This window comes from Syngnathus acus, chromosome 19 (assembly GCF_901709675.1).
Source record: "Syngnathus acus chromosome 19, fSynAcu1.2, whole genome shotgun sequence".
NCBI classification, from domain to species: Eukaryota; Metazoa; Chordata; class Actinopteri; order Syngnathiformes; family Syngnathidae; genus Syngnathus; species Syngnathus acus.
Genome location: NC_051103.1, coordinates 143,058 through 167,853, shown reverse-complemented (window position 1 = coordinate 167,853; position 24,796 = coordinate 143,058). Strand labels below are relative to the sequence as shown.

The window sequence follows — 24,796 nt, the reverse complement described above, 5'->3', positions numbered from 1 at the left end:
TATTTGAGCTAATTTTAGAACAGTCCTGCGGGCGACTCATGCGGTCCTCACGGGCAACCTGGTGCCTGGAACCATGTTGGTGACCCCTGGTATAATGTGTTATTGGAGGTCTTGCATAATGTAGACATGTAGGGGCGCTGTGGTGCGCCAGGGGCATTGTACACACGAGTAGTGGGGGAATAAAGAGTTGGTGAATAAAGAAGTTGCATTAGCGTTCGTTTCATTTCTCCTCCATATAAACATAACATGGTGTCAGAAGTGCTGTGAATCAGTAACTCAAACGGAGAAATGTCCACCGTGGAGGGAAAAGGCAAGTCGGGTGAGGAAGACGAATGAGTGACGGAGAAGATGAGCAGAGTGGGGAAGGAGCTAGCATGATGGCTAACACACCCAGCGCTACGTTGATTTACCAGCTGCCACAAAGCGAAAGGCGCCCACCATGACGCATGACGCAATTCTTGCGACCAGCTTGTGTCCTCTCTTGTTGTAATAGCCAACTATAACCATCACTATCAACTGCTTACCTTGCACCAAGACACTGAACCCTGAATTGCTCCCAGTGGCACTTGGCAGCGCCTTTCAAAACAGCAGCCCCCATTGGTAGAATATCTTAATTTCGTTGTACATCAGTTGTACAATGACAATAAAGTCATTCTATTCCACCAAGCCTACTTGATGGACTGTTAACAGGGACTACGTGTTTGCTGATTACACATACAGATCCTTGAAGACTGTTTCTGAACTGTTTTTACAGTTGTCAACTAGTGGGCAGGGACTATGAGAACTGGCCGCTAACAGGTTTGAACCTATGACTCTGGCCTTTCTCATTTGACCTGTGCGATCAACAACTCACGGGAAGGGATTTAGATTTGAATCAATTTTTGTCCTTTATAGACTCACCATTAAAATACTTCTCATTCTGCTTGGGTGATCTTTGTCTGATATTAACATTTTTGATGATCTTGAACATTAAAATGAGGAACACTACACAAAAAACAAAGAGTCTGAGAAGAGGACAAATATTTTTTCACGACACTACCATGCGATCCTCTGTAGTCTATTAATTCCCCCTGCGGGTAACGTATTAGATTGCAAAAAAAATAACAACAACAATAACAACAAAAATGAAAGCATATTGTGTGGTATTATAGTATGTTGATAGTATGATATTAAACTGTGTAGTGCAGGGGTCACCAACCTTTCTTAAACCGAGAGCTACTTCCTGAGTACTAATTAAGGCAAAGGGCTACCAGTTTGACACACACTTCTGAAATAGCCAATTTGCTCAATTTGGCTTTCACTATGTGTTATTATTGTCATTTCCAGTTCACATGTAAATGTGATTTTAACAAGAATAGCAAAAATACAGTCAAACCTTGGTTTTTGACCACAATCCGTACCAGAAGGCGGTTTGAGAAGCGAATCGGTCGAATTCCCAATCTATTTTTCCCATTACAAATAATGGAAAAAAATTTAATCCGTTTCAAGACAAAAAAAACCCGCCTTTTTTAAGCATTTTTTCATTTGCGCATATTTGTCCGATCGCGCAACTGCAGCGCACCGCCGAACGCGCAACCGTAGCGCGTGGCCCACCGCGCATCTGCACCGTGCTGGTCGCATTATTGTGACAGAGCCGTCGCTGAAATTTAGAAAATATTTTTAAAGTCCTGATGTACTTTCCAAAATTTAAGTGGACCTCAGTGTGCAGGGAACTTCATTTGGTCCGATCGCGCAACCGCAGCGCGCCGGGTGCTCACTGTCGCATTGCTTTAAGTGCGTCTTTGTGTTTTAGGATGGCTTTACTGCTCCCACTTGCTTTCTTTAGAGGCATGATTAGGGGTTAATACAATCCTCAAAGTAACGAGAATACAATAACAACGGAGTCAGTCGCCATCCGGGCCGCGCGGTCGGGTTTTCTCGGGTCCTCCCGGCTCATCTCACGAGGTTCGACTTCCGAATTTTGTTCGACAACCGAAGCAAAAAAATTTCGAATTTATTGTTCGAATTCCGATTTGTTCGAGAACCAGGACGTTCGAAAACCGAAGTTTGACTGTAAAATAAATAGATACAGCTCACTGACAAGTGCCGCTATTTGAGCTAATTTTAGAACAGTCCTGCGGGCGACTCATGCGGTCCTCACGGGCAACCTGGTGCCTGGAACCATGTTGGTGACCCCTGGTATAGTGTGTTATTGGAGGTCTTGCATAATGTAGACATGTAGGGGCGCTGTGGTGCGCCAGGGGCATTGTACACACGAGTAGTGGGGGAATAAAGAGTTGGTGAATAAAGAAGTTGCATTAGCGTTCGTTTCATTTCTACTCCGTATAAACATAACATGGTGTCAGAAGTGCTGTGAATCAGTAACTCAAACGGAGAAATGTCCACCGTGGAGGGAAAAGACAAGTCGGGTGAGGAAGACGAATGAGTGACGGAGAAGATGAGCAGAGTGGGGAAGGAGCTAGCATGATGGCTAACACACCCAGCGCTACGTTTAGCATTCAACGACCAGATCCCTGTGATTTTTCCAAGCCGCACGAGTGGACAAAATGGATAAGGAGATATGAGAGATTCCGTCAGGCAAGCAACTTAACCGCAAGCTCCGAAGAAAATCAGGTGAATACCTTGATATACTGTATGAGAGACAAAGTAGATGGCGTTTTGAGATGCTTGAAGCCCACTGAAGCAGACCAGCGTGACTACATTAAAGTGAGAGATGGTTTCCACTCGTTCTTTATAGTGAAAAAGAACATTGTTTATAAACGAGCACGCTTTAATATGCGCAAACACGAAAAACAAATGAGACTGTTGATGCATTTGTCACCGCTCTGTATGCATTAGCTGAACACTGTAATTATGAGACATTGCATGATGAGCTAACCAGGGACAGGATAGTGGTTGGACTGGCTGACACACGACTCTCAGAACACATGCAAATGGAGAAAGATTTGAATCTTGAAAAGGCTATTAACATGGCAAGACAATCTGAGGAGATTAAAAATCAGCAAAACACACTGAGGAGTGACACCAGTGGTGTAAAGCAGATGGATATTTGCTCAGTAGACAGAGTATTTAAAGGCCGACAGCAAAAAGAAAAGCCAAGATTCAATAAGTTCAAAAGTAATGGAGCTAAGCCACCAGTAACATAAACCAAAAAGGCTCCCAGTGCTACAAATGTGGTGGCGCATCTCACCCTAAGCACGAGTGCCCTGCCAATGATGCCAAGTGCCACACGTATGGAAAAAAAGGTCACTACCAGCGTGTGTGTCGTGCAGGTAAAGCTGTGCATGGTATAGAGGAAGAGGAGGAAAGCTTCTTTCTGGGTTCAGTGACATCAGACAGCAATACATGGACTGCTGATATAACCATAATGGATAAAAATGTCACCTTCAAACTCGATACTGGTGCGGATGTTACTGCTGTATCACAGACTGAGTTTAGTAACATCTTTTCCAACCTGCCTGTTCTCAAAAAGCCAGAAAAGCCCTTGTTTGGTCCAGGACGGATTCCACTGGTTCAACAGACTGCAGCTGAGGAAGGGAGCCAAGCAGACAATGGAGAATGTTTATGTTGTTCAAAACCTGAGCACGCCATTGCTTGGGTTGCCAGCCATTAAAGCCCTTGGCTTGCTCATCCGAGTCGACAGCATAGACATGGAGACCCTCAAGGCAAGTTACCCCAAGTTGTGCAGCGGTCTGGGTAAGCTACAACAAACATACACTATAAAGCTCAAGCCAGATGCCGTGCCATATTCAGTGAAAACCCCCAGGAGGATTCCACTACCTCTGGAGGGTGAAGTCAAGAGAGAGCTCCAGCGCATGGAAGCTCTGGGCATCATCAGCCGGGTGTAGGAGCCAACTGATTGGTGTGATGGCATGGTGGTCGTGCCCAAAAAGGACAGAAAAAAGGTGCAGTTGTGTGTGGATTTAACCGGCTCGAATGTGTATGTGTGCTGTGAAAAGTACATTCTTCCCTCTGTGGAAAAAAGCCTGGGAACGCTTGCTGGAGCGAAGCTGTTCAGCAAGTTGGATGCCAACATGGGCTTTTGGCAGATTCCATTAACGGAGGAGTCAGCCAATTACACTACATTCATAACACCCTTCGGACGGTTCCACTTTAACCGCCTTCCATTTGGCATCGCCTCTGCGCCCAAACATTTCCAGTGCACGATGGCGGAGATCACAGAGGGGCTCAACGGTGTGGTTTGTCAGATCAACGATCTGTTGGTGTGGGGGTGGGACCAGGAAGGGCATGACACTCGACTTTATGCCGTGCTACAAAGACTGGCAAAAAGCAGGAATCACACTGAATGTGGACAAGTGTGAACTCTCCAAGAGCGAAGCAGTCTTCCTGTGCCATATCATCACAGCTGCAGGCATCCGCCCTGACCCAAGAAAGACAGAGGCCATCACAGACATAACAGAGCCCACCAGTGTGAGTGAATTAAGGAGTTTTCTCGGCATGGACAACCAGCTGGGAAAGTTTATTCCCCAGCTAGCTGAAAAAGATAAACCACTCCGTGACCTCCTCTCAAAGAAAAACTGCTGGGTCTGGGACATGGACCAGGCAGCAGCATTTGAAGCGCTAAAGAAGGCTCTATCCTCGCCTCCTGTGCTGGCTATGTACGACCCGGGCAGAGACACCAAAGTATCTGCTGATGCATCATCGTATGGTTTGGGGGGCGTTCTTCTCTAGAAATGGGGGGAAGACTGGAAGCCTGTGGCTTTCGCATCACAGCCAGCTGAGCAGATATCCTGACGCAGTCCACATCATGGCAGGGGACTTTAATCATGTAGACTTGAAAGCAGCACTCCCTAGTTTCCACCAGCATGTTAAGTGTGCCACTAGAGGAGTTAACACTCTGGACAAGGTCTACTCCAACATCAAGCTAGGCTACAGGGCAAAACAGCTACCTCACCTGGGCCAGTCTGACCACATGTCACTGCTATTACTCCCGGCATATACCACCATCAGGAAATCAGCTCCTGTCATCACTAAAACTGTTAAAACCTGGCCTGATGACGCCTCTCAGCAGTTGCAGGACTGCTTCGACAGGACTAACTGGGACATCTTCGAACACCGGGACTTGAACGTGTTCACAGACAGTGTTCTGTGTTATATCAAGCACTGCACAGACACTGTCACAGTGGACAAACCTATACGGATTTACCCCAACCAGAAGCCCTGGATGACCCGGGAGGCCCTTCGGCTGCTGGAGGAGCGGGACACCGCCCTGTCCCTCAGGTCTGAGGACGGGGCTCTCTACAGCACAGCCAGAGCCAACCTGAGGAGAGGCATCAGAGAGGCCCAGCTTGCCCATAAGAAGAGGATTGAGGATCACCTGGACAACAACAACAGCAAGCAGGTGTGGCAGGGAGTCCAGCATCTCACCAACTACAGAACCACCATCGGAGCTGCTGAAGGGGACGCCTCACTGGCAGAGGTCCTTAATACCTTCTTTGCCCGGTTCGGGTCCGAGCCACCTGGAGCGGCCACATCACATCCCACAGTCCGCAGCAGCTTCACCCCCACAGTGAAGGAGCACGAGGTGAGGCGCACGCTGCGGACCATCAACTCGAGGAAGGCTGCGGGTCCTGACGGCGTCACTGGGCGTGTCCTGAAGGACTGCGCAGATCAGCTGGCTGGAGTCTTCACAACGATTTTCAACCAGTCCCTTACTGAGTCCATCGTCCCATCCTGTTTAAAATCCTCCACTATAGTCCCCCTGCCCAAGAAACGCCACATCACCAGCCTTAATGACTACCGGCCAGTCGCACTCACCCCGGTGGTGATGAAGTGCTTTGAAAAGCTGGTACGGGGTCACATCACATCAATCCTGTTCAGAGGTTTTGACCCCCACCAGTTTGCCTACAGGGCAAATAGATCCACAGAGGACGCAGTAGCTACAGCCCTCCACGCTGCACTGTCCCACCTGGAGCAGCCGGGAAGCTATGTGCGGATGCTCTTCGTGGACTTTAGCTCTGCTTTTAACACCATCCTCCCCCACAGACTGGTGGACATACTGGGGGGCCTGGGACTTCCACACAATACTTGCAGGTGGATTAAGAGCTTCCTGACGGGTCGCAGCCAGAGGGTGAGAGTGGGCCGTCATACATCCACACCTCTCAGTCTTGGTACCGGCTCCCCACAGGGCTGCGTACTGAGCCCACTGCTTTACACGCTCTACACACATACATGCACCCCCGCCCACCGCAGCAACACCATCTTGAAATTTGCGGATGACACCACCGTGGTGGGGCTCATCTCAAAGGGGGATGAGTCTGCCTACAGGGACGAAGTGGTGCAGCTATCGGAGTGGTGCGGTGAGAACAATCTGCTCCTAAACACGGCTAAAACCTGAGAACTGGTCATTGATTTTAGGAGGAAAAATAAAACGGACATTCCACCAGTCATCATCAACGGGGTCTGTGTGGAGAGGGTGTCCTCCTTCCGCTACCTGGGAGTCCACATCGAGGAGGACTTCACCTGGGGCGTGAACACCTCTGAGCTGCTAAAAAAGGCCCAGCAGAGACTCTACTTCCTAAGGGTGCTGAGGAGGCACAGTATTACACAAAGGCTGCTGGTGTCCTTCTATCGCTGCTCCATAGAAAGCACTCTAACGTACTGTATATGTGTTTGGTACTCCAGCTGCACTGCTGCTCAGAGGAAAAAGCTCCAAGGGGTCATCAACACAGCACAGAAGATCATTGGCTGCCCTCTCCCCACACTGGAAGACCTACACAGAACCCGCTGTCTCACAAAATCACAGAACATTCTGAAGGACACTTCCCACCCTGGCCACTCCCTTTTCGAACTGTTGCCGTCAGGCAGACGCTATAGATCAATTAGGTCAAGGACTAGCAGATTCGCCAACAGTTTTTACCCTACAGCGGTGGTCACATTGAATGCCGCTAAACGTAAATGATTGTCTGTGTATGTTCTTCTGTGGGTTTTTAGCTTGTATTTTTATTTTTATCTTTTATTGTATTTATTTTTTTATTTCATGCGCTGATCGGTTGGCACTTTTTAAATTTCGTTGTACGTGTGACAATGACAATAAAGATCTATCTATCTATCTATCTATCTATCTATCTATCTATCTATCTATCTATCTATCTATCTATCTATCTATCTATCTATCTATCTATCTATCTATCTATCTATCTATCTATCTATCTATCTATCTATCTATCTACGGTCACTCACGCCAACTGAGCAACGATACGCACAGGTGGAAAGGAGGCTCTGGGCCTCACATGGGCCTGTGAACGGTTGCGGGATTTCCTCATCGGAAAGGAGTTTTGCCTGGAGACCGACCATAAACCCCTTCTCAGCCTACTCGGAGCCCACGCACTGGATCTTTTGCCACTGAGAATCCAGCGTTTCAGGATGAGACTGATGCACTACTCATACTCCATCGTGCACGTACCAGGAAAGTCGCTTTGGACAGCAGACACACTGTCACGCGCACCTGTAAAGTCACGCATGTCCGCTGATGACCAAGAGCTGATGGAAAGCACAAACATATATGTGGACTGTGTCATTAAAAGTCTACCTGTCAGCTCATCATATACTGAAAACCTGAAAGAGCAGTTGAAAGCCTCTAGTGTCTGCTCACGTGTCATGACCATGTGCACGGAAGGATGGCCAGCACATGCAAAATTGGAACCAGTGCTGAAAGACTACTGTCCGAAGCGAGCTACATTAACAGTGAAAGGTGGCTTTCTGCTAAAAGACATACGACTTGTAATAGCTTCTGCAGTGAGGCACGATGTGCTCGTCAAATTACATGAAGGACACTTGGGCGTCGTGAAATGTAAAGCACGTGCGGGTCAGTCTGTGTGGTGGCCGGGACTTAGCCAGCAAGTGAACAAAATGGTACTGAACTGCAGGACATGCATACAGGAGCAACACAACCCAAAAGAGCCACTCATGCCATCAGGGTGCCCTGAAAGACCATGGCAAAAGTTGGGGGCAGACCTGTTTGTCCTGGGAAGTAAAACATACCTGCTTGTTGTTGATTACTTCTCCAGGTACGTGGAGATTGCACAGTTATCTCACACCAGGTCCACTAACGTCATCATTCATCTTAAGTCAATCTTTGCTCAAAATGGCATCCCAGAGATCCTGATGTCGGCTAACGGGCCACAATTTTCTGGACAAGTCTTCACCTCCTTTGCGACCTCATATGGGTTTGCGCACATCACAAGCAGCCCAGGATTTCCACAGAGTAATGGTGAAGCGGCAATGGCAGTCCAGACTGTGAAAAACCTCATGAAAAAGGCAGGGGACCCTTACCTTGCTCCACTCTCTTATAGAGCCACACCTCTGCAGACTGGGTACAGTGCAGCGCAACTCCTCATGGGCCGACGTCTTCGTACTACAGTGCCGACTCTTCCCTATCAGCTGGACCCTACACTGCCCGACAGGGTCATGTTCACCCGGAAGGAGAAGGAGAAAGCATTTGCTGATGCTAAAAACTACAACAGGTGTCACCGTGCCAAAACGCTCAGTGACTTGTCACCAGGACAAAGTGTATGGGTAACCAACACAAAGGTATCTGGAACTGTGCTCCAACACCACAACACTCCGAGGTCTTACCTGGTGGATTTACCTCAGGGTGTGGTGAGACGCAACCGCCAACACCTAATACCTCTACACACACCTGCACAAGACAGTGATTCGCCACCGCAGCAGTAAACGCCATTGCCAGCTCCAACGCAGGCAGCCACATCACCTGCTGTGGTACCCCATGACTCACCTGCAGAGACTCCTGCTCCCAGAACCAGGTCTGGAAGAGCCGTCATTAAGCCTAGTAGGCTTGATTTATGAACTGACACAGATTTAGTCAATCAGAAACCCCTACTGTTATTTTTGTTTATGGACATTTTTTGATAATTCTATGGGGGAGGTTTTGAGCACATTAAGTTAAAACTGTTTGAGCATTTAAGAATCTAAGAAACAGTAGTTAATGTTTACATTATACTAATAATCACAAAGTTGTTTTTGTTTACAGTGTTTTTCTGTAAGAGTTAGATAGGAACAGACCTTTCTACACAAGAAGCAGAATAAGGTCTGACGAGACAAAGGCAGTCTACCCTTTGATCTCTGGAAAAAAGGGAGATGTGGTAGTATAGTATGTTGATACTATATTAGTTGCATAATGTTGACATGTGGGGCGCTGTGGTACGCCAGGGGCATTGTACTGCTATGTTACACACGAGTAGCGTTCATTTCTACTCCGTATAAAAACATATTGCAAATTCAGCAATGTTGTCATGGTAAATCTTAATCACCTAATATTTGTACTCGCAGTAACACTCAACTTTGCAGTGCTTTTTGTTAGAGTTGTGCTCACTCTAATTTATTTGCAAGAACCACACGGGAGACAGTATGCCCTTTGAGCACTTGCAAGTGGAGAAATTGTTCGTCACTGTACATACAGTGGTGTTCGAACAAAGTCTGCCTTTGGTTTCTTGCAAGAGCATATTTATTGAGAACAAGCAGGGTGGGGGTGACAGTGAACATGTTTGGTGGTCACCTCAGTAACTGGTTAATCAGTGCGGAGGGTCCCAGCTCATTGTTTTACAAGGTTGTGAAAAACAGAAACTAGTGGAGCATTTTAGATGACTAACTAAGCAAGAATGTTTCCATGCCATTTGGAAAGTTTCAATAACTGAATGGTTAAACTTTCTAGAGTCAAGGAAAGCAGAAAGGTTTAAACAAAGTTAATAATTCTAGTCTGCATTCCAACATAATCATACGATCAAGATAGTTTGTCAACCCTAACACTTTTGTTCTTACCGTCCATGAGGTTGTAGAGGTTGCAGTAGTTTGTACCATGGTCTTTTATGAGATACCAAATCTCAGAGATTGACATGGCCTAGGGACACCATACAAAAAATAATCACATAGGGAATAGGAAGACGGATAGAAAAACATCACATAGTCAGTGATTCAAAGTTCGCAGTTATTAATTTCATACATTGTAAGATAGTTTATAGATGAGTGGAAACCTACCGAAACATGACAGAAGTTGTGGAAATAATAGGGAAGTAGGCGAAAATGAATAACATCCACATATCTCTTAATGGGTTGCATGTGTTTGGCAGCTATAAAGTGGACTGAGGCAGACTCTAACTGGAAGGCACAAGCACATACAGTATAAATGATTGAGACAATCACATGACTTTTACAGACATACATTATAGTGTTACTAAAGCAGCCCTTCTCAAATAGTGGGGCGCGCCCCCGTCGGGGGGCACGGTCCGATACTAAGGGAGGCGCGTGTGGCACCAGGGAACATGCTTTTCTTTTTTTCTAGATTAAAGGGTAATTAGACATTCACTGCAGTAGGTGGGAGTGGCGGTATCACTGTAAGAGTGTGCGTAAGGAGTAGTCGCTCTACAGTGTAGAACGCACGGAACATATGCACACAGCACAGAGCAGGCGATAAAATGTGCAGTGGGACACCATAGAAAAATATTTAACAGGGTTGAAAAGAACGGCGGTGAGAGATGGAGATAAGAGAATTGAGAGTCACACGAACACTAAGAAAAGGAAATATGACGAAGCATACGTAGCGCTCGGCTTCAGTGTGACTACGATGGGAGACGAGGAAAGACCGGCGTGTTTACTGTGCCTTACAATGTTGGCAGTGGACAGTATGAAGCCAAATGAATTAAGGCGGCACTTAAAGTCATTGCACCCTGTCATGTAACATGAGTGTGGGGTGGAACAAATGGTGCAAAAAGTGAGTATGGATTGCTCCCAGGAATAAATTGGCGAAGCTGACATTCCAAATTTTAGCAGCAGATGGTGCAAAATTTAAGTTGAGAAGTATTGAATAAATTGGCAGAGCTGAAATTCCAAAATTTTCCAAAAGATGGTGCCAAACCGTTAGAGGGGACCAAATATGGGCAAGACCTGCTGAACTAGCAAAAACAGAAGACACGGGGTCGGGTTTTTGGGTCACGCACGGAAGCACAAATATGGTTTTTATTTTTATTATCTTTTTATTTGCTTGGCTGAAATATATTCTTAAAGCAATATTATCACACAATTAGACCAAGATGCCCACCAATATAAGAATAGGGGTGTGTAAAAAGTGTTTGAAAGGTTGAAACAAATATGTTTTTATTTTCTTTTATTTTATTTTCTTTGCTTGGCTGAAATATATTCTGTAACAGCTTAAAGCAATATTATCCCACAATTAGAAAAAGGGGCCCACCACGAAGTGGTGTGTTAAAAAAATGTTTAAAAGATGAATTCAAGGGTTTTGATTTTTGATTTTATGGTTGAGTAAAGTGTAACTTTGAAGTATTATTTTTGGAAAAGGAGAAGTGAAGAAAAGAGGAAGTAAGGTAGTTGCCAGGGTTTCGGACGAATTTTGGTGGAAGATAGAGAGTGGGGCGGAAACAGCTGCCCAAAAACAGCAGGTACATGAGCGTGGGAAACTGGTCAGTGTAGAGGCCAGCAAAAAGAGGGGGGGGGCAGAGAAGTCTATAAAAAGGTCGCCATAGACATCTACGGGGCTCTCTCCCGGACCGCGTTCATACGTGAAGAAACCCGTATGAGTTTCAAGACTTTTTCTAAAGCCTTCGAGATCTTTGTGTGAGACGCAAGATTGCTGGCCTGGATTAACTTGGATTTACTCAAAAATAATTGGACTGGACAACTTTGCGTGAGGAACTAGGTGAGGGGATCGATCTTTCTGTATTTCCGCGAGGGGAGGGGGACAGTCATCGGGTAGTCGGTCCTCGCGAGACCAAACTAGTTCCCAAATTGGATTTTTAGAAATAAGATCGAACTGATCACTCGACTTTATTTCCACCAAAAAATAACCCAATTGGTAGCTACCTTTTCCCTCTTTTCTGATTTATTTTTGTTTTACAATCAAAAGTGCTCTGGGATTGAATGATTTTATTTGCAAGTGTATCAGTGAGTGGGATTGTTCAGTTTCTGGAGGATTGAGATTTGTGATTTTATTTCATGCTTCTTCAATAAAAGTGTTTTATATACTCATTTAATTCGTTGTGCGCTAATTTGTATGATATATGCAATCGATTGTTCGTGGTTGGTTTGATAATTTGATTTATTAACGGGAAATTATTATGGTGTGTAATCACACCATAATAAATAAAAAGTACGAAGGTGTTTAAATTAGATATATTTAATCTGAGAGTAGAATTAAAAGTAGTTTAAATGTCCGTCGGGAACGGGCCAGTTCCTATTTTGTCGGGCCGCGTCAAAGCTACGTTGGATGATTTTGAGGGATTAATTTGCCTTCAAAATTAATTGCAGGATAATTATAATTCGATTACCATTTTGATTCATATTAAGTAAAATATTATTTTGTTGAAAACGATCGAGTTGGTGGAAGCACTCCCACGGTTAAGTGTTTATATATATAAGTTAGAATTAGTGATTTAATGCATTAAATTCATTTTCAAATACTATCATTGCCATACTTCTGCTAATTTGATTTTTTTTCGAAAAACGGGAAGTAGGCTCGCTACTTTTTCAACCCAGTAGAGCGGGGCCGTATCATGAGTTACTTCGGCAAAACTAGTGCTAGGGTGCGCTAGACCAACGAATCCCTGAGGCCTTAACAAAGGCATCTAAAAAATATCCGTAACGTAATACCAGCATCAGACAACCGAAGGGAGCCATCATTATGGCGCGGTCATTTCGACGACTCGCCTCGAATAGAGTTACTCGGCTCGTGCGTCGGATGACTTAAAAAGGATTGGCGTCGTAAAGAAGTTAGATTGATTTTGGTAGAATTAATTTAACTCGGGTGGTTAGCGTACGGACGAGTCCCTTCACCCCCGGCTTATTGAACCCGTTACTGGGGAGCCGGTGCCACTTTAATAAAGTGCGCGTTTGACAACCCCAATCCCGCTGATAAGATGCTTAAGGTTTTTCAGCGAAAACGGGCTGAATATTGTCAACAATCATCCCACTTTGTGAATGCTACTTCAGTCAACCAGCAATCACTGTTAGCGTCATATAAAGTAGCGTACCAAATTGCTCCGTGCAAAAAAACAAACAAAAAAAACCACCATTGCAGCCGTGGATATGGTCTCCGTCATGCTACCTCATTTTAATTAAAAAAACAGCACAAATTGTTTTATTCATTTTTGTTTTGTAGGTTAAAATATTTTATATATTGTGCTCCTGAGTTAATGTTGCTGATTACTTTGAATTGAATATTATTTATTGCTGTTATTTAATTTAATATCATGCATGTTTATTATTATTTTATTGTATTATACAGTTGGTCAAGAGTGCTTATAGTTTAAGTAATTATAATTTATTTTTTAATTTCAGACAAAGTGATGCACTTTGAAGCTGTTCTATTACAGACTAAAAAACAATGTTATTAATGAAGTTAGTCTTTATTGTAAGTTGATCTTTCTTTTTTATTTATTTTTTGTTTTTCTTTAAATAAGGGTACAAGCATGGGGTGTGTGAAATGTTTTCTTCTCCTGGGGGGCATCACAGAAAATAACTGAGAAGCACTATTGTTATGTTATGTCATAGGGGTGTTTTAATACCTTCTGAATATCTGGATTATCAAATTTGCCCAAATGTACATATTTTAAAATATATATGTCTTTTGCAATATCCAACAAATTTACAAACATAATACAAAAATAATGGTACAACGTTTTAGGTACAATTTTAGATATTGCTATATCTCAATCACACATACAACCTTGTGCAAGCATCGTTGTCCGCCCTGCCTGCAGCCAGCCATGGTTTCCCACTTTCTTATTTGTAGAACCAGGGATTTGTAAACTGTCTGACAAGGTATCCCAAAATACCTGGAAGGGGTGAAACAGTCAATGTTATTGATAGGGTACTTTCACTGACACGGTCCATACAAAAACAATGTACAGTACTTTTTAAATGAAAGTTGAATTGCAATACTCTAAAAATCCTCTTTACTGCATCTCACTGGGATGGGCTAGACAGAAAAATATACTTTTAAAATGAAAGTTTAAATGTCATACTTAATTCATCTCTGAGGAATGCTCTTTATCTCCTTGGAGGTTAGTCAGTGATGGTGTTGGTTGCCCAACTGTCGCTATGGCTCTGAATTAACAGTACATTGCATTCAACGTTGAATATCCATCCATCAATTCAACCACTCAGTTGCTCAGGAAAGAAATTGGCAGCATACTTCATGTACTGTATTAGTGAACCAATTTATATTCCCCCTCCTTTATTGAGAAAGTGTATTTTCGAGTGACATGTAGGCTGCAAAAACACGTAACTTTCTCCCTGCGCTGTTGATTTCTCTCACTTTAATTCTAACACCATTTACCTCAAGTATGATCAGTGTTTCTGTCGGTCCATAATCTTTGACCATGGGTTGGCCTCAGATGTGAACATTGACACAATTAAGGCTGTTCCCGAACAAGGTACATTTTGTTAACAACCTATATTAGCTGTGGTGCAATTTAACTAAATGATTTTTTCCTAACAAACAATAAAAAAAAAAAAGCAAAAAACACCTTTATACCAACTACCGTATTTTTCGGACTATAAATCGCGTTTTTTTTCATAGTTTGGGTGGGGGGGCGATTTATACTGAGGAGCGACTTATATGTGAATTTTTTCATAAATTTTCAAAATAAAAAAATAAAAAAAAGTGAAACCGCGATAAACGAACCGCGATGTAGCAAGGGATTACTGTAATCTGAATTTCAAGTGACGCCAGCGGCGCGGCGCGGCGGTTGTTTACATAAAGGACAAATATTCGATCACGGGATGACGAAGATGACGAAGGGCCCCACGTACTACCGGCATCATTAGCGGCTTTGTTTGTAAGTAACACGGAGGACGAAGAGTTTTAAGGATTTAATGATTTGGAGTGACACAGAAGGTTTGAAAAACGTATGGCTTTTACGCACGCCCAGTCCTAGTCTACGGAGCTCTCTTTCACCTCCGTGGATGGAAGTCGGGGGCCGGCGCTCGGCCAGGTGGCTGTCCGGGGACGGTGGATGGGGCTCGGACATGGCTTTTACGCACGCTCGGTCCTATTCAACGGAGCTCTCTTCCACCTCCGTGGTCGGATGTCGGGGGCCGGCTGTCCAGGGACGGTGGATGGGGGTCGGACACTGCTCCTACGCACGCCCGGTCCTACTCCCAGCCCCCTCCGTGGCTGGAAGTGCCACCTCCGGGGATGGAAGTCGACGCTGGTGCTTGGGGCCGTATGGCGGTTAATTATTTATGTTATAGTTATTTGATATATTTTATTTTGTGTAGCAACTTGTATATGATTTTATCGTTACAGTTCAGTAGTTGTTGGCTCGTTGAACTCTTGTTTTATTAAATAAAGAGCCGTTTACCAAACCCACGTCTTTCCTTGTACTTTGTTAACGCTACAATGTAGTTATATCCTCGATCTGTGGAATAACGACGAGGCTGACATCAGGGCGCACGCGCGGCGTTGTTGACAAAGGACGAGGAATTTGATCGATGGATTTAATGATTTGGAGTGACACAGATGGTTTGATAATATTATATATATATATATATACAGCTTATATAATTGTTATTTGATATATAATTTATATATCGTTATATGGGCCTGTGGAATATTTTGAAGTGCAAGCGCCGTCAGCGGTGCACACCCATTGTTGACATAAAGGACGATCAATGGATTTAATGAATTGGAGTGACACAGATGGGTTTATAAATGTGTTATTTATGTAATAGTTTTTTGAATAACTCTGAATGTTACGTCAGGCCCGTTTTCTGCTCTTCGTTTGTGTTTATGTCACGTTAGCATACCTATCGTTTAGCCTGTTGTTGCTCGTTCATGTCTGTTCTTGGTATTGGATTTTGTTGAAAAAATTTCCCCCAAAATGCGACTTATACTCCGGAGCGACTTATATATGTTTTTTTTCACGTTATTGTGCATTTTATGGCTAATGGGACCTATATTCCGGAGCGACTTTTAGTCCAAGAAATACGGTAACATGCACACAAGAATCAGCTTTTTGTTTTGGAACATTAAAAAAGGGACAAAAGGGAAAATTAAACTTCAAAGCATTATGGGAGAAGTCATCGATACCCAGTCTTCTGGGAGGGGACTCACTCATGCGCCAAGTAATTTTTTTTTGGGGGGGCCAAGTCACATTTTGAGATTTGGAGTCAAAATCTCAAAGGCACACCAGGCATGGTCCAAAGCAGCAGGCAGCACCTGCCAACGCAAGTGGATTTGCTCCCAGTGTGCCAGATAATTTCTTGGTGTTAGTGCCCGATGAGGAAACTGCTTTGCAACAACTATAAATGGTGTAGCTACAACTTCAAGCTGGCTCCCAAAAACGGCTTCCTTCTGAGAAGGTCTGTCAAGTTTCTTGGTCATGTGATTGACAAGAGTGGTGTCGACAGACCCCAGTAATATCACGGATATGAAAACTGCCGACCTCACGTCTGATGATGTGACCCCATCCCAAAAGCGAGTGAGATCCTTTTTAGGGATGCTGAATTACTATCAGCACTTGGTGCCCAGATATTCTTTCATTGTCAAGCCCCTGTTTGATCTTTTTATGGGTGTAAACAAGAAAGGCAAACACCTAATCTTCCAAGCTGAAAGTTGCACCCCTCTAATTGGATGCTGAAGCAGGAGGCACTGTCCCCAATGTCCACGCAATGCTGTATAGGCGTGTCGGCCAGGACAGCCCCACAACATCCAGAGCATTTAAGAACTGCGGGTGGATCTCATTTCTCGAAGGAGCATTTTAACTACCTCGGTAACTTTGACCCCAGAGGTTGGAGAGTCCACCACAGCATCTTCAGGCCCTGCCTCGGTAATTAGAAGGTGTGTCGGTGGAATTAAAGAGATCTTTGAAGTAATCTCCCCACCGACTCACGACGTCCCGAGTCGAGGTCGGCAGAACACTGTCTCCACCATAAACAGTGTTAACAGTGCACTGCTTCCCCCTCCTGAGATGCCGGATAGTGGACCAGAATCACCAACATGTTATTTTCATTTACTTTTTCAATGAGTGATCCGTTTATAGTTAGTTGTAATTCCTTGTTGATGTTCTTTCTCCCCAAAACCATGAATTTTGTTATGCTTAGTGAAAACCTGTTGATATTGAACCATATTTGGAGGTTCGGCAATTCTTTAGTTACAGTATCAATCAAAATATGTAGACCCTTTCCAGAACAATTTACAGTAGTGTCATGTGCAAACATTACCAGTTTAAGTTTGTCACACACATGGATTGTCATTTATATACATTATAAACAGTTTAGGCCCCAAAACCAACCCCATTGATATTAAACTTGATCTAGTATTACCAATTTGTAAAAATGGTTGTTTATTATTTAGATACCTTTTTATCCATTTTAGTGATTTACCCTGTATTCCATACCCATTTAGCTTTTCAAATAGAACGTTATGGTTTATGGCATCAAAAGCTTTCCTTAGGTACAAGAATATTCCTATGCTATGCCGCCCATTATCCAAGGATTCTTTTAGTTCTTCAGTGAATTCTGTGAGCACATGAATGATTGTTTTCTTTTTGCAAAAGCCATATTGATTATCATACAGAATATTGTCGTCTTCTATAAATTTCTCCAGCCTTTGATTAAAAGTTTTCTCAATTATTTTAGAACACTGAGGGAGATAGTTATTTAGTTAATGCTTATTCCCATGTTTATAAAGGGGAGGGTTTGTGTTGCCATATTGCTTATTAAAAATAAACGTATCTGAAGGCATTAGTAAACAAACAAACAAGTGAACAAATAATATAATAATAAAATAATAATAATAATAATAAATAATGAGATATTAATAAATAATAATAATAATAAATCTTACCAGTCTACTTTGCATTGGGCATGCAAAGGTCCAGCGAGGCAAAGCTCATTAACACCAACTGCCAAGAACATTAGAATCAAGCAAGTATTCATGATACATCAAACTATTTACAAATGTACAATATACAGCTGCTCCAACACTTCAGATGGCAAGCAAACATCCCAAGACTGTCATGTGCTTTTCTGGAAAGGAATTTAACTAAATTCAATTTACTTTAGTGGTACAAACAATGAATGCTCACGGATTTAATGAGATGAAGGTGGAGCTACATCAGGGGTCTCAGATTTGCGGCCTGTGGGCCAACTGCGGCGCCCGGGACAATAATTTGCAGCCCCCGACAGGGCCGGACTGGGAGATTTTTTCAGGCCAGGAGTCAGTTATGTAACCAGGCCACCCTGGCCTTGCCAACACGTGCATGTTCACACCCACACTTAAATGCATGGGTACAAGCAAAACACATTTGTGCGCACACACATGCACACACAATTGTATGTTTTTGGCTGATTCAAAACAAATATGCACTCCAATATAAGCATAATAGTCACAACAACACTCACCCTGGATATTTTTAGTCCTGGACAGGTCCAAGACTCAGCTGTGGAGGGGTTCACCCACCAAATATTTGGAAGCAAAATATGGGAATGGCTTTCTTTGGGTTTTGTAGTGGGTGGTAGCGGAAAAACCAATCAAAATCTCTGGAATGAGGGCGATAATATTCAAAAGGTCTCTCTGAGTCTGACTGTTGGCCTATCCCTTGAACTGTCCTCTGGACTTGTCTTGCCAGTATACTCTGCATCTGCTGGGAGTGTCAGAACAACCAGCATAATAATTATATTATCGACAATAACACATTTAATCAATATCAAAAGAATTATATGGTCAAATATATGTTTTGTTTTTCAAATGTTTCATGCATATTCATAGCCTATTCAATCCCATGCAGTGATAGATGACTGTCTCTTCTTTACCTGTGAGCTGCTCAGAGCGAGTACTGGGCTTACTGTCTGAAGCACCAAAACTGGCAATATTTCCACCTTTGCATAGGTTCAATAGACATATTTTAATATTACCGTATTGGCCCAAATATAAGACGGCGTTTTTTGCATTGAAATAAGACTGAAAAAGTGGGGGTCGTCTTACATTCGGGTTCTAGACATTACATTCACAACGCTAGACACGCCAGATATCTTTAAAGCGAATGATGAACTTAACTCCCCAGGCCAAAGCGAATCCCTGTCACAAAGAAGAAAAATAAAAATAGCTGTTAGAAAAGTTCCTATGTTGATGTTAAAATGTTGGAAACTTACGTCACCGCGCCTCAGGTCTCGCGTGAGTTACCTCAGCTTATCGTTATTGTTGGAGCTTGTGCGCAGCAGTAAGTTAAAGGTTGCTGGTATCGACTGAGTATGTTGCTGTGATCGTCTGCGTCTTTGACACAAAGTGAATATATACATTTCATTGTTGGTACTGGCTACTGTTGTGCCGTTTGTCTTATCGCGGTATTTAGTATAGCAGAACCGTCACGCGCAGTTACTATTTATGTAATGTGTGCCGTCTACTAGTGTTGTGTGACGTCAGAAGTTGAGCGTTGACTTACGTGCTGTATTTCTGTCTGTTGCAGAATCACACACCACACACACACACACGCAGGCACACATACACACACACACACACACACACACACACACACACACACACACACACACACACACTCACGCATACACACACGCACGCATACACGCATACACACCACACACCCTTCACATTCTTCATACAATAATCACACACACAAGAATCACGTTAACACACCCAAAGACTCACCCATGTACACTACACACACCTGCTCTCACATCCTTACGACCAAACATGTGCCCATACCAGGGGTGGGCAAACTTTTTGAATGGCGGGCCGAATTTGGCTCTAAATTTAGACCGGGGGGCCGGACAAGGAGCAGATGGATGTAGTGTTTGTGTGAAGTAATAGAAATGACATGTAAAGGTCATTGCATAAAAGGTTTGTACTTTTAGTAGGTAGTAAAGCATGGATATTCAAAAAAAGCTTTTTGAAAACAAATAATAATAATAATAATTAATAATTCATTAAATTTGTATAGCGCTTTTCAAAAACCCAAAGACGCTTACAGGGAACAAGGCAAAGACATACATGAGGGGAGTGGGAGGGGGACGGGGAAGAGACAATGGGATAAAATTAAGAAGAGGAAACCAGTTATGGGTAGGGGAGGTCATAGGCTTGAGGGAAGAGGTACGTTTTTAGACGGGGCTTAAATATGGGGAGTGTGGGTGAGTCACAGACAGACTGAGGGAGAGAGTTCCAGAGTCGGGGTCATGTGCAGGAGAAGGCTCTGTCACCGAAGGATTTGAGTTTAGATTTTGGGACTGTCAGACGTGAAGTATTGGAGGATCGGAGGGGACGGTTGGGGCAGTAGGGGACAAGGAGGTCGGATAGGTAAGTGGGAGCCAGGTGGTGAAGGGCTTTGAAGGTGAGGAGGAGTATCTTGAAGATGATACGCTCCTTAATGGGGAGCCAGTGAAGAGAGTGGAGAACAGGAGTGATGTGTTCACGGGACCGGGTGTGGGTAAGGAGGCGGGCAGCAGAGTTTTGGGCTCGTTGAAGTCTATGGAGTGAGTGAGCAGTGATTCCAGTGAGAAGGGAGTTGCAGTAGTCAAGCCGGGATGAGATGAAGGCGTGGATGAGGGATTCAGCGGCAGGGAGAGAGAGGCAGTGCCGGATTTTGGCGATGCGTCGGAGGTGGAAGTAGGAGGTCTTAACAACTGAGCTAACATGAGGGTGGAAGGACAGTGTGGGGTCAAAAATAACGCCAAGGTTGCGTGCCAGAGGGGAGGGAGTGATGTTTGAGGAGTCAATGGTGAGTGTGATGGATCCAGTTTTATTAAGGGAGGATTTAGTGCCTATGAGGAGGAGCTCTGTTTTGTCACTGTTGAGTTTGAGAAAGTTGTGGGTCAGCCATGTTTTTATTGTAGAGATGCAGGTTTCAAAGTGGGTGAGGGAAGGGTTACGGGTTGGTGTGGTACGTATATAGATCTGGGTGTCATCAGCGTAGCAGTGGAAGTCCAGATTGAGTTTGCGGATGACATTACCAAGGGGAAATAGGTAACAGATGAATAGGAGGGGGCCAAGAACTGAGCGTTGGGGGACCCCTTGTGTAACTGGGGAGAGGATGGATGTGTGACCGGAGCGAGAGATGAACTGGTTTCTGTTGGCGAAATAGGAGGTGAGCCAGTCGAGTGCAGTGCCCTCAACACCTAGTTGGCGCAGCCTTTGGAGGAGGATGGAATGGTTCACAGTGTCAAAGGCTGCGCTAAGGTCAAGTAGTAGTAGGATGTTGAGGGCACCAGAGTCTGCAGAAATGAGTTGGTGACTTTAACAAGAGCTGTTTCGGTGCTGTGAAGTGGGCGGAATCCGGACTGGAAGGGTTCATAGAGGTTGTTGGACTGGAGATGGGTGTGGAGTTGGGCGGAGACAATGCGTTCAAGGGTTTTGGAAAGGAATGAAAGGTTGGAGATGCGACGGTAGTTGGAGAGGTTGAGTGGGTCCAAGGTGGGCTTTTTGACGACGGGGGTGATGGCTGCAAATTTATAGACAGTGGGAAAGTGGCCAAGGGATAGTTACTGATTAAAAAGGGTGGTGAGGTGAGGGAGGAGGACAGGGAGGCAGGCCTTAGTTAAGGTCGTAGGAAGGGGGGTCGAGAGAGCAGGTCTTGGATGCGGTGATGATGTCTAGGATGGTGGAGGAGTCAACAAGGGAGAAGGCAGTGAGAGAGGGGAAGGGCAGGAGGTCAGGAAGGGGTGGCAGTAGAGCAGGGGAGGTGGGGGAGGAGGAGTTATTGATGGTGCCGGTCAGAGAACTGTTGATTTGGGCGATTTTGTTGTTAAAGTTGACAAGGAAGGAGTTACAGAGGGCGGGTGAGGAGGTTGGCTTGGTGGCCGGTGGCTGGAGCAAATTGTTGACAGTGGAGAACAGTATGCGGGGGTTCCGGTTGGTGTTATTAATGAGAGATGAGAAGTAAGCAGCAAGAAGAGCATCACGATAGGAGGAGATGTGTTGTTTGCAGGTTTCGGCATGGACGGTGAGGCGGGTTCTTTTGTAGAGGCGTTTGTTTCATGGAGCGGAGTTCCGGGGTGTACCAAGGGGCAGAGTTAGTGAATGTAACAGAGGACGTTTTCCAGGGGGCTAGGGAATCAAGGGAGTCAGAAAGGATGTTGTTGAGCATGGTGGCAAGGTCATCAGGGGAGGAAGGAGTGGGGTCGGAGGGAAGGACAGAGGATAAGAGCTGGCAAAGCGTGATTGGGTTTACAGTCTTGATGTTGCAGTAGGAGATGGTGCGTTTTGTGGATTTATGAGGCGAGGGTCGAGGGGCGGAGAAGAGGATGCAGAGATGATCTGACAGTGGAAAGGTGAGAGGACGGGGGTTGGATGTGAGTGGAAAGGAGGAGCATACTATATCCAGGGTGTTCAGTGCTGGGTAGGGACCGCTTATGGAGGACAGCAATACCACCTCCTCACCCAGAGAGGCGGGGTTTGGCGATGTAGCTGTAGTTGGACGGAGTGGCTTGAGAGTAAAAAAGTCCAGGGGGTGTTGCCATGTTTCACAGAGAAGGAGCAGATCCAAGTTATTGTCCAATAGTAGTTCGAAAATAACGCGTGATTTGTTGGAGAGGGAGCGACAGTTCAGCAGCGCGAGGGAGATGGATGAAGGAGCGGGGGTGGGGGAGCGGAGATTATTGATGTTGCCAGTACGGGAGGTGGGGGTGACGGTGGGGGGGCGAGAGGTAGTCCAGAAAGAAGGGATGGGTGAGCCATCAGGTAAATGTCGGTTAAAAGATAGTCCGGAGCTACGGTGGATGAAGCGGCGACGGCGGAGGATCCCAGCCTTGGTGGCAGCTGCGGCAGCAGCAGCAGGGAGACGTTGCTTATTGTTGAGATGATGAAGATCAGCAGCTGTGTAGACAATTGGACGAGAAGTTGGTGGAATAGAAGCCCGGAGTAGCAGAAGTGATAATTCATGGAGGAGATGAGACGTGACAGCAGCTGGGAATAATCCAGATAAAATGGGAGAAGTGGCTAGTAGCTGGTTAGCTAGAAGTTGGTAGGCAGTGAAATGCATGGAAGCAGCAGTGGACCGAGTCGTGATGTTGGTGGAGTGGGTGGTGGTGTTGGTCAATCCCGACTGTACCCCTGCAAACGGCAAGCCCCAGTGTGTCATGGCGGCACACAGCCGAGCCACGACCGGCGAGCTCGCAGTGAGCGGGTGCTCCCCCCGAGGACGCCGGCCAAGTGGCCAGAAAGTTGGGTTGAAGCCGTTTGCCGAGCCAAGCGCGAGCAGCAACAGGCTCAGAGCCGGGAGGTAGGAGGGTCCGGTGGTGGGTTGGTTAGCTGGCTAGCGTAGCTCGTAGTCAGAGGGAGCGGGAACAGAGAGGTGCAAGCAGAGCTCCAGAGATACGCGGTGGGCAGGTGAAAAGGCGAGAAAAATAAAAGAAAAAACGGGCACACTTAAAACGGGAAACACAAAACAGACAGGGGACAAACAAATAGCGGACACGGTTCGGGGTAGAAGCGGCAGTCAACAATCCAGACGCCAGCGTTGCTCTAACTAATGCATTTATTAACAGCATTGAAAATGTATTTCACCAAAAAAGTACTATCAGTGATTCTCATTATATACGACACTGTTATTATGAATAATAGTTTCCATCACTTCAGCGCCTGCAGGTCAGATTTATGAAATATGTTTATCTAATGAGGCGAAATCACATCAAACGGCAAACATTCTGACCAAATACATCATCTTGAAGAATCATCTAAGATCTAAATAAAGTAATAAAGAAATCAATAGGATTGTTGGTCTCCCTTTTTTGCAAGTGCATCATGGTCTGGAGTAAAATTTGTTGTGGTAATTCTTAGGATAACCTAGATCTGTGACGGGCTTTGTTGACGTTCATGTGGCTGAACGTCTGCGCACACACGTAGGTGGAGCCAAATTGTTCACTCTTTTTTTAAACACTCGGCACTCAGTGTCCACCTTTCTTTTCCTTGGGCCACTCATTTTAATGGAAGGATTCCATTAAGGTTTGTGGGTGGCATTATCTCAAGCAGCATCACGCTGAGCACGGGGGGCCCCAAGGCAGCGTGCTCAGTCCGCTGCTCTTCACCCTGCTGACGCATGACTGCACTCCAACCTATAGCAACAACCGCATTGTGAAATTTGTTGACGACACGACTCTGGTGGGTCTCATCACCAAGGGCAACGAGACTCAATACAGGTCGGAGGTCAACCTTCTGACCACATGGTGCAGGGACAACAACCTCCTTCTGAACGTCAGCAAGACCAAGGAGATTGTTGTTGACTTCCGGAAGGTCACACCCAACACCTGCCACTGACCATCGACGGTGCTGTGGTGGAGAGAGTGAGCAGCACCAGATTCCTGGGGGTGTACATCAGTGAAGACATCTCCTGGACCACCAACACTGCATCACTGGCGAAGAAAGCTCAGCGCCGCCAGTACTTCCTGCGAAAACTCAGGCGAGCAAGTGCTCCACCAGCCATCATGACCACATTCTACAGTGACACCATTGAGAGCGTCCTCTCCAGTTGTATCGCTGTGTGGGGTGGAAGCTGCACTGAATACAACATGAAGGCCCTGCAGCGCATAGTGGTTATTGGTATTATTGGTGCTTCACTCCCCTCCCTGAAGGACATTTACACCTCCCATCTCACACGCAAGGCGACCTCGATTGTGAGTGACGTGAGTCACCCCGCTCACACTTTGTTTGATCTACTGCCCTCTGGGACGAGGTACAGAAGCCTGCGCTCCTGCACCACCAGACTCACCAACAGCTTCATACTCCAGGCTGTTAGGATCCTGAACTCTCTCCCCCCTCCACCCTCGGCTGCATAACGTCCCGGCCTATTGG

The 24,796-nt window shown here is 45.1% G+C and overlaps 1 protein-coding gene and 1 long non-coding RNA gene across 3 annotated transcripts in view; one reads left to right on the top strand and one right to left on the bottom strand.

Moving 5' to 3' along the window:
- Positions 1-18,002, bottom strand: part of LOC119137899 — a 39,189-nt gene extending 21,187 nt beyond the window's left edge. Inside the window, exons 1-4 of one of the 2 annotated variants that reach the window (XM_037277503.1) lie at positions 17,843-18,002; positions 13,718-13,826; positions 10,018-10,137; positions 9,802-9,880 (exon numbers count right to left, since the gene is read on the bottom strand). In XM_037277503.1, the coding sequence (XP_037133398.1) occupies positions 9,802-9,880; positions 10,018-10,137; positions 13,718-13,826; positions 17,843-17,934 (400 nt within the window). In that variant the 5' untranslated portion in view covers positions 17,935-18,002. The remainder of the gene's footprint in view (positions 1-9,801; positions 9,881-10,017; positions 10,138-13,717; positions 13,827-17,842) is intronic. The other variant, XM_037277506.1, reaches the window with a different exon arrangement.
- LOC119137938 lies at positions 305-23,469 on the top strand. The gene is made up of 3 exons (XR_005101045.1): positions 305-314; positions 9,418-9,422; positions 23,344-23,469. It is a non-coding gene; the product is annotated as an uncharacterized LOC119137938 (long non-coding RNA).
- Positions 23,470-24,796: the final 1,327 nt, after the last annotated feature.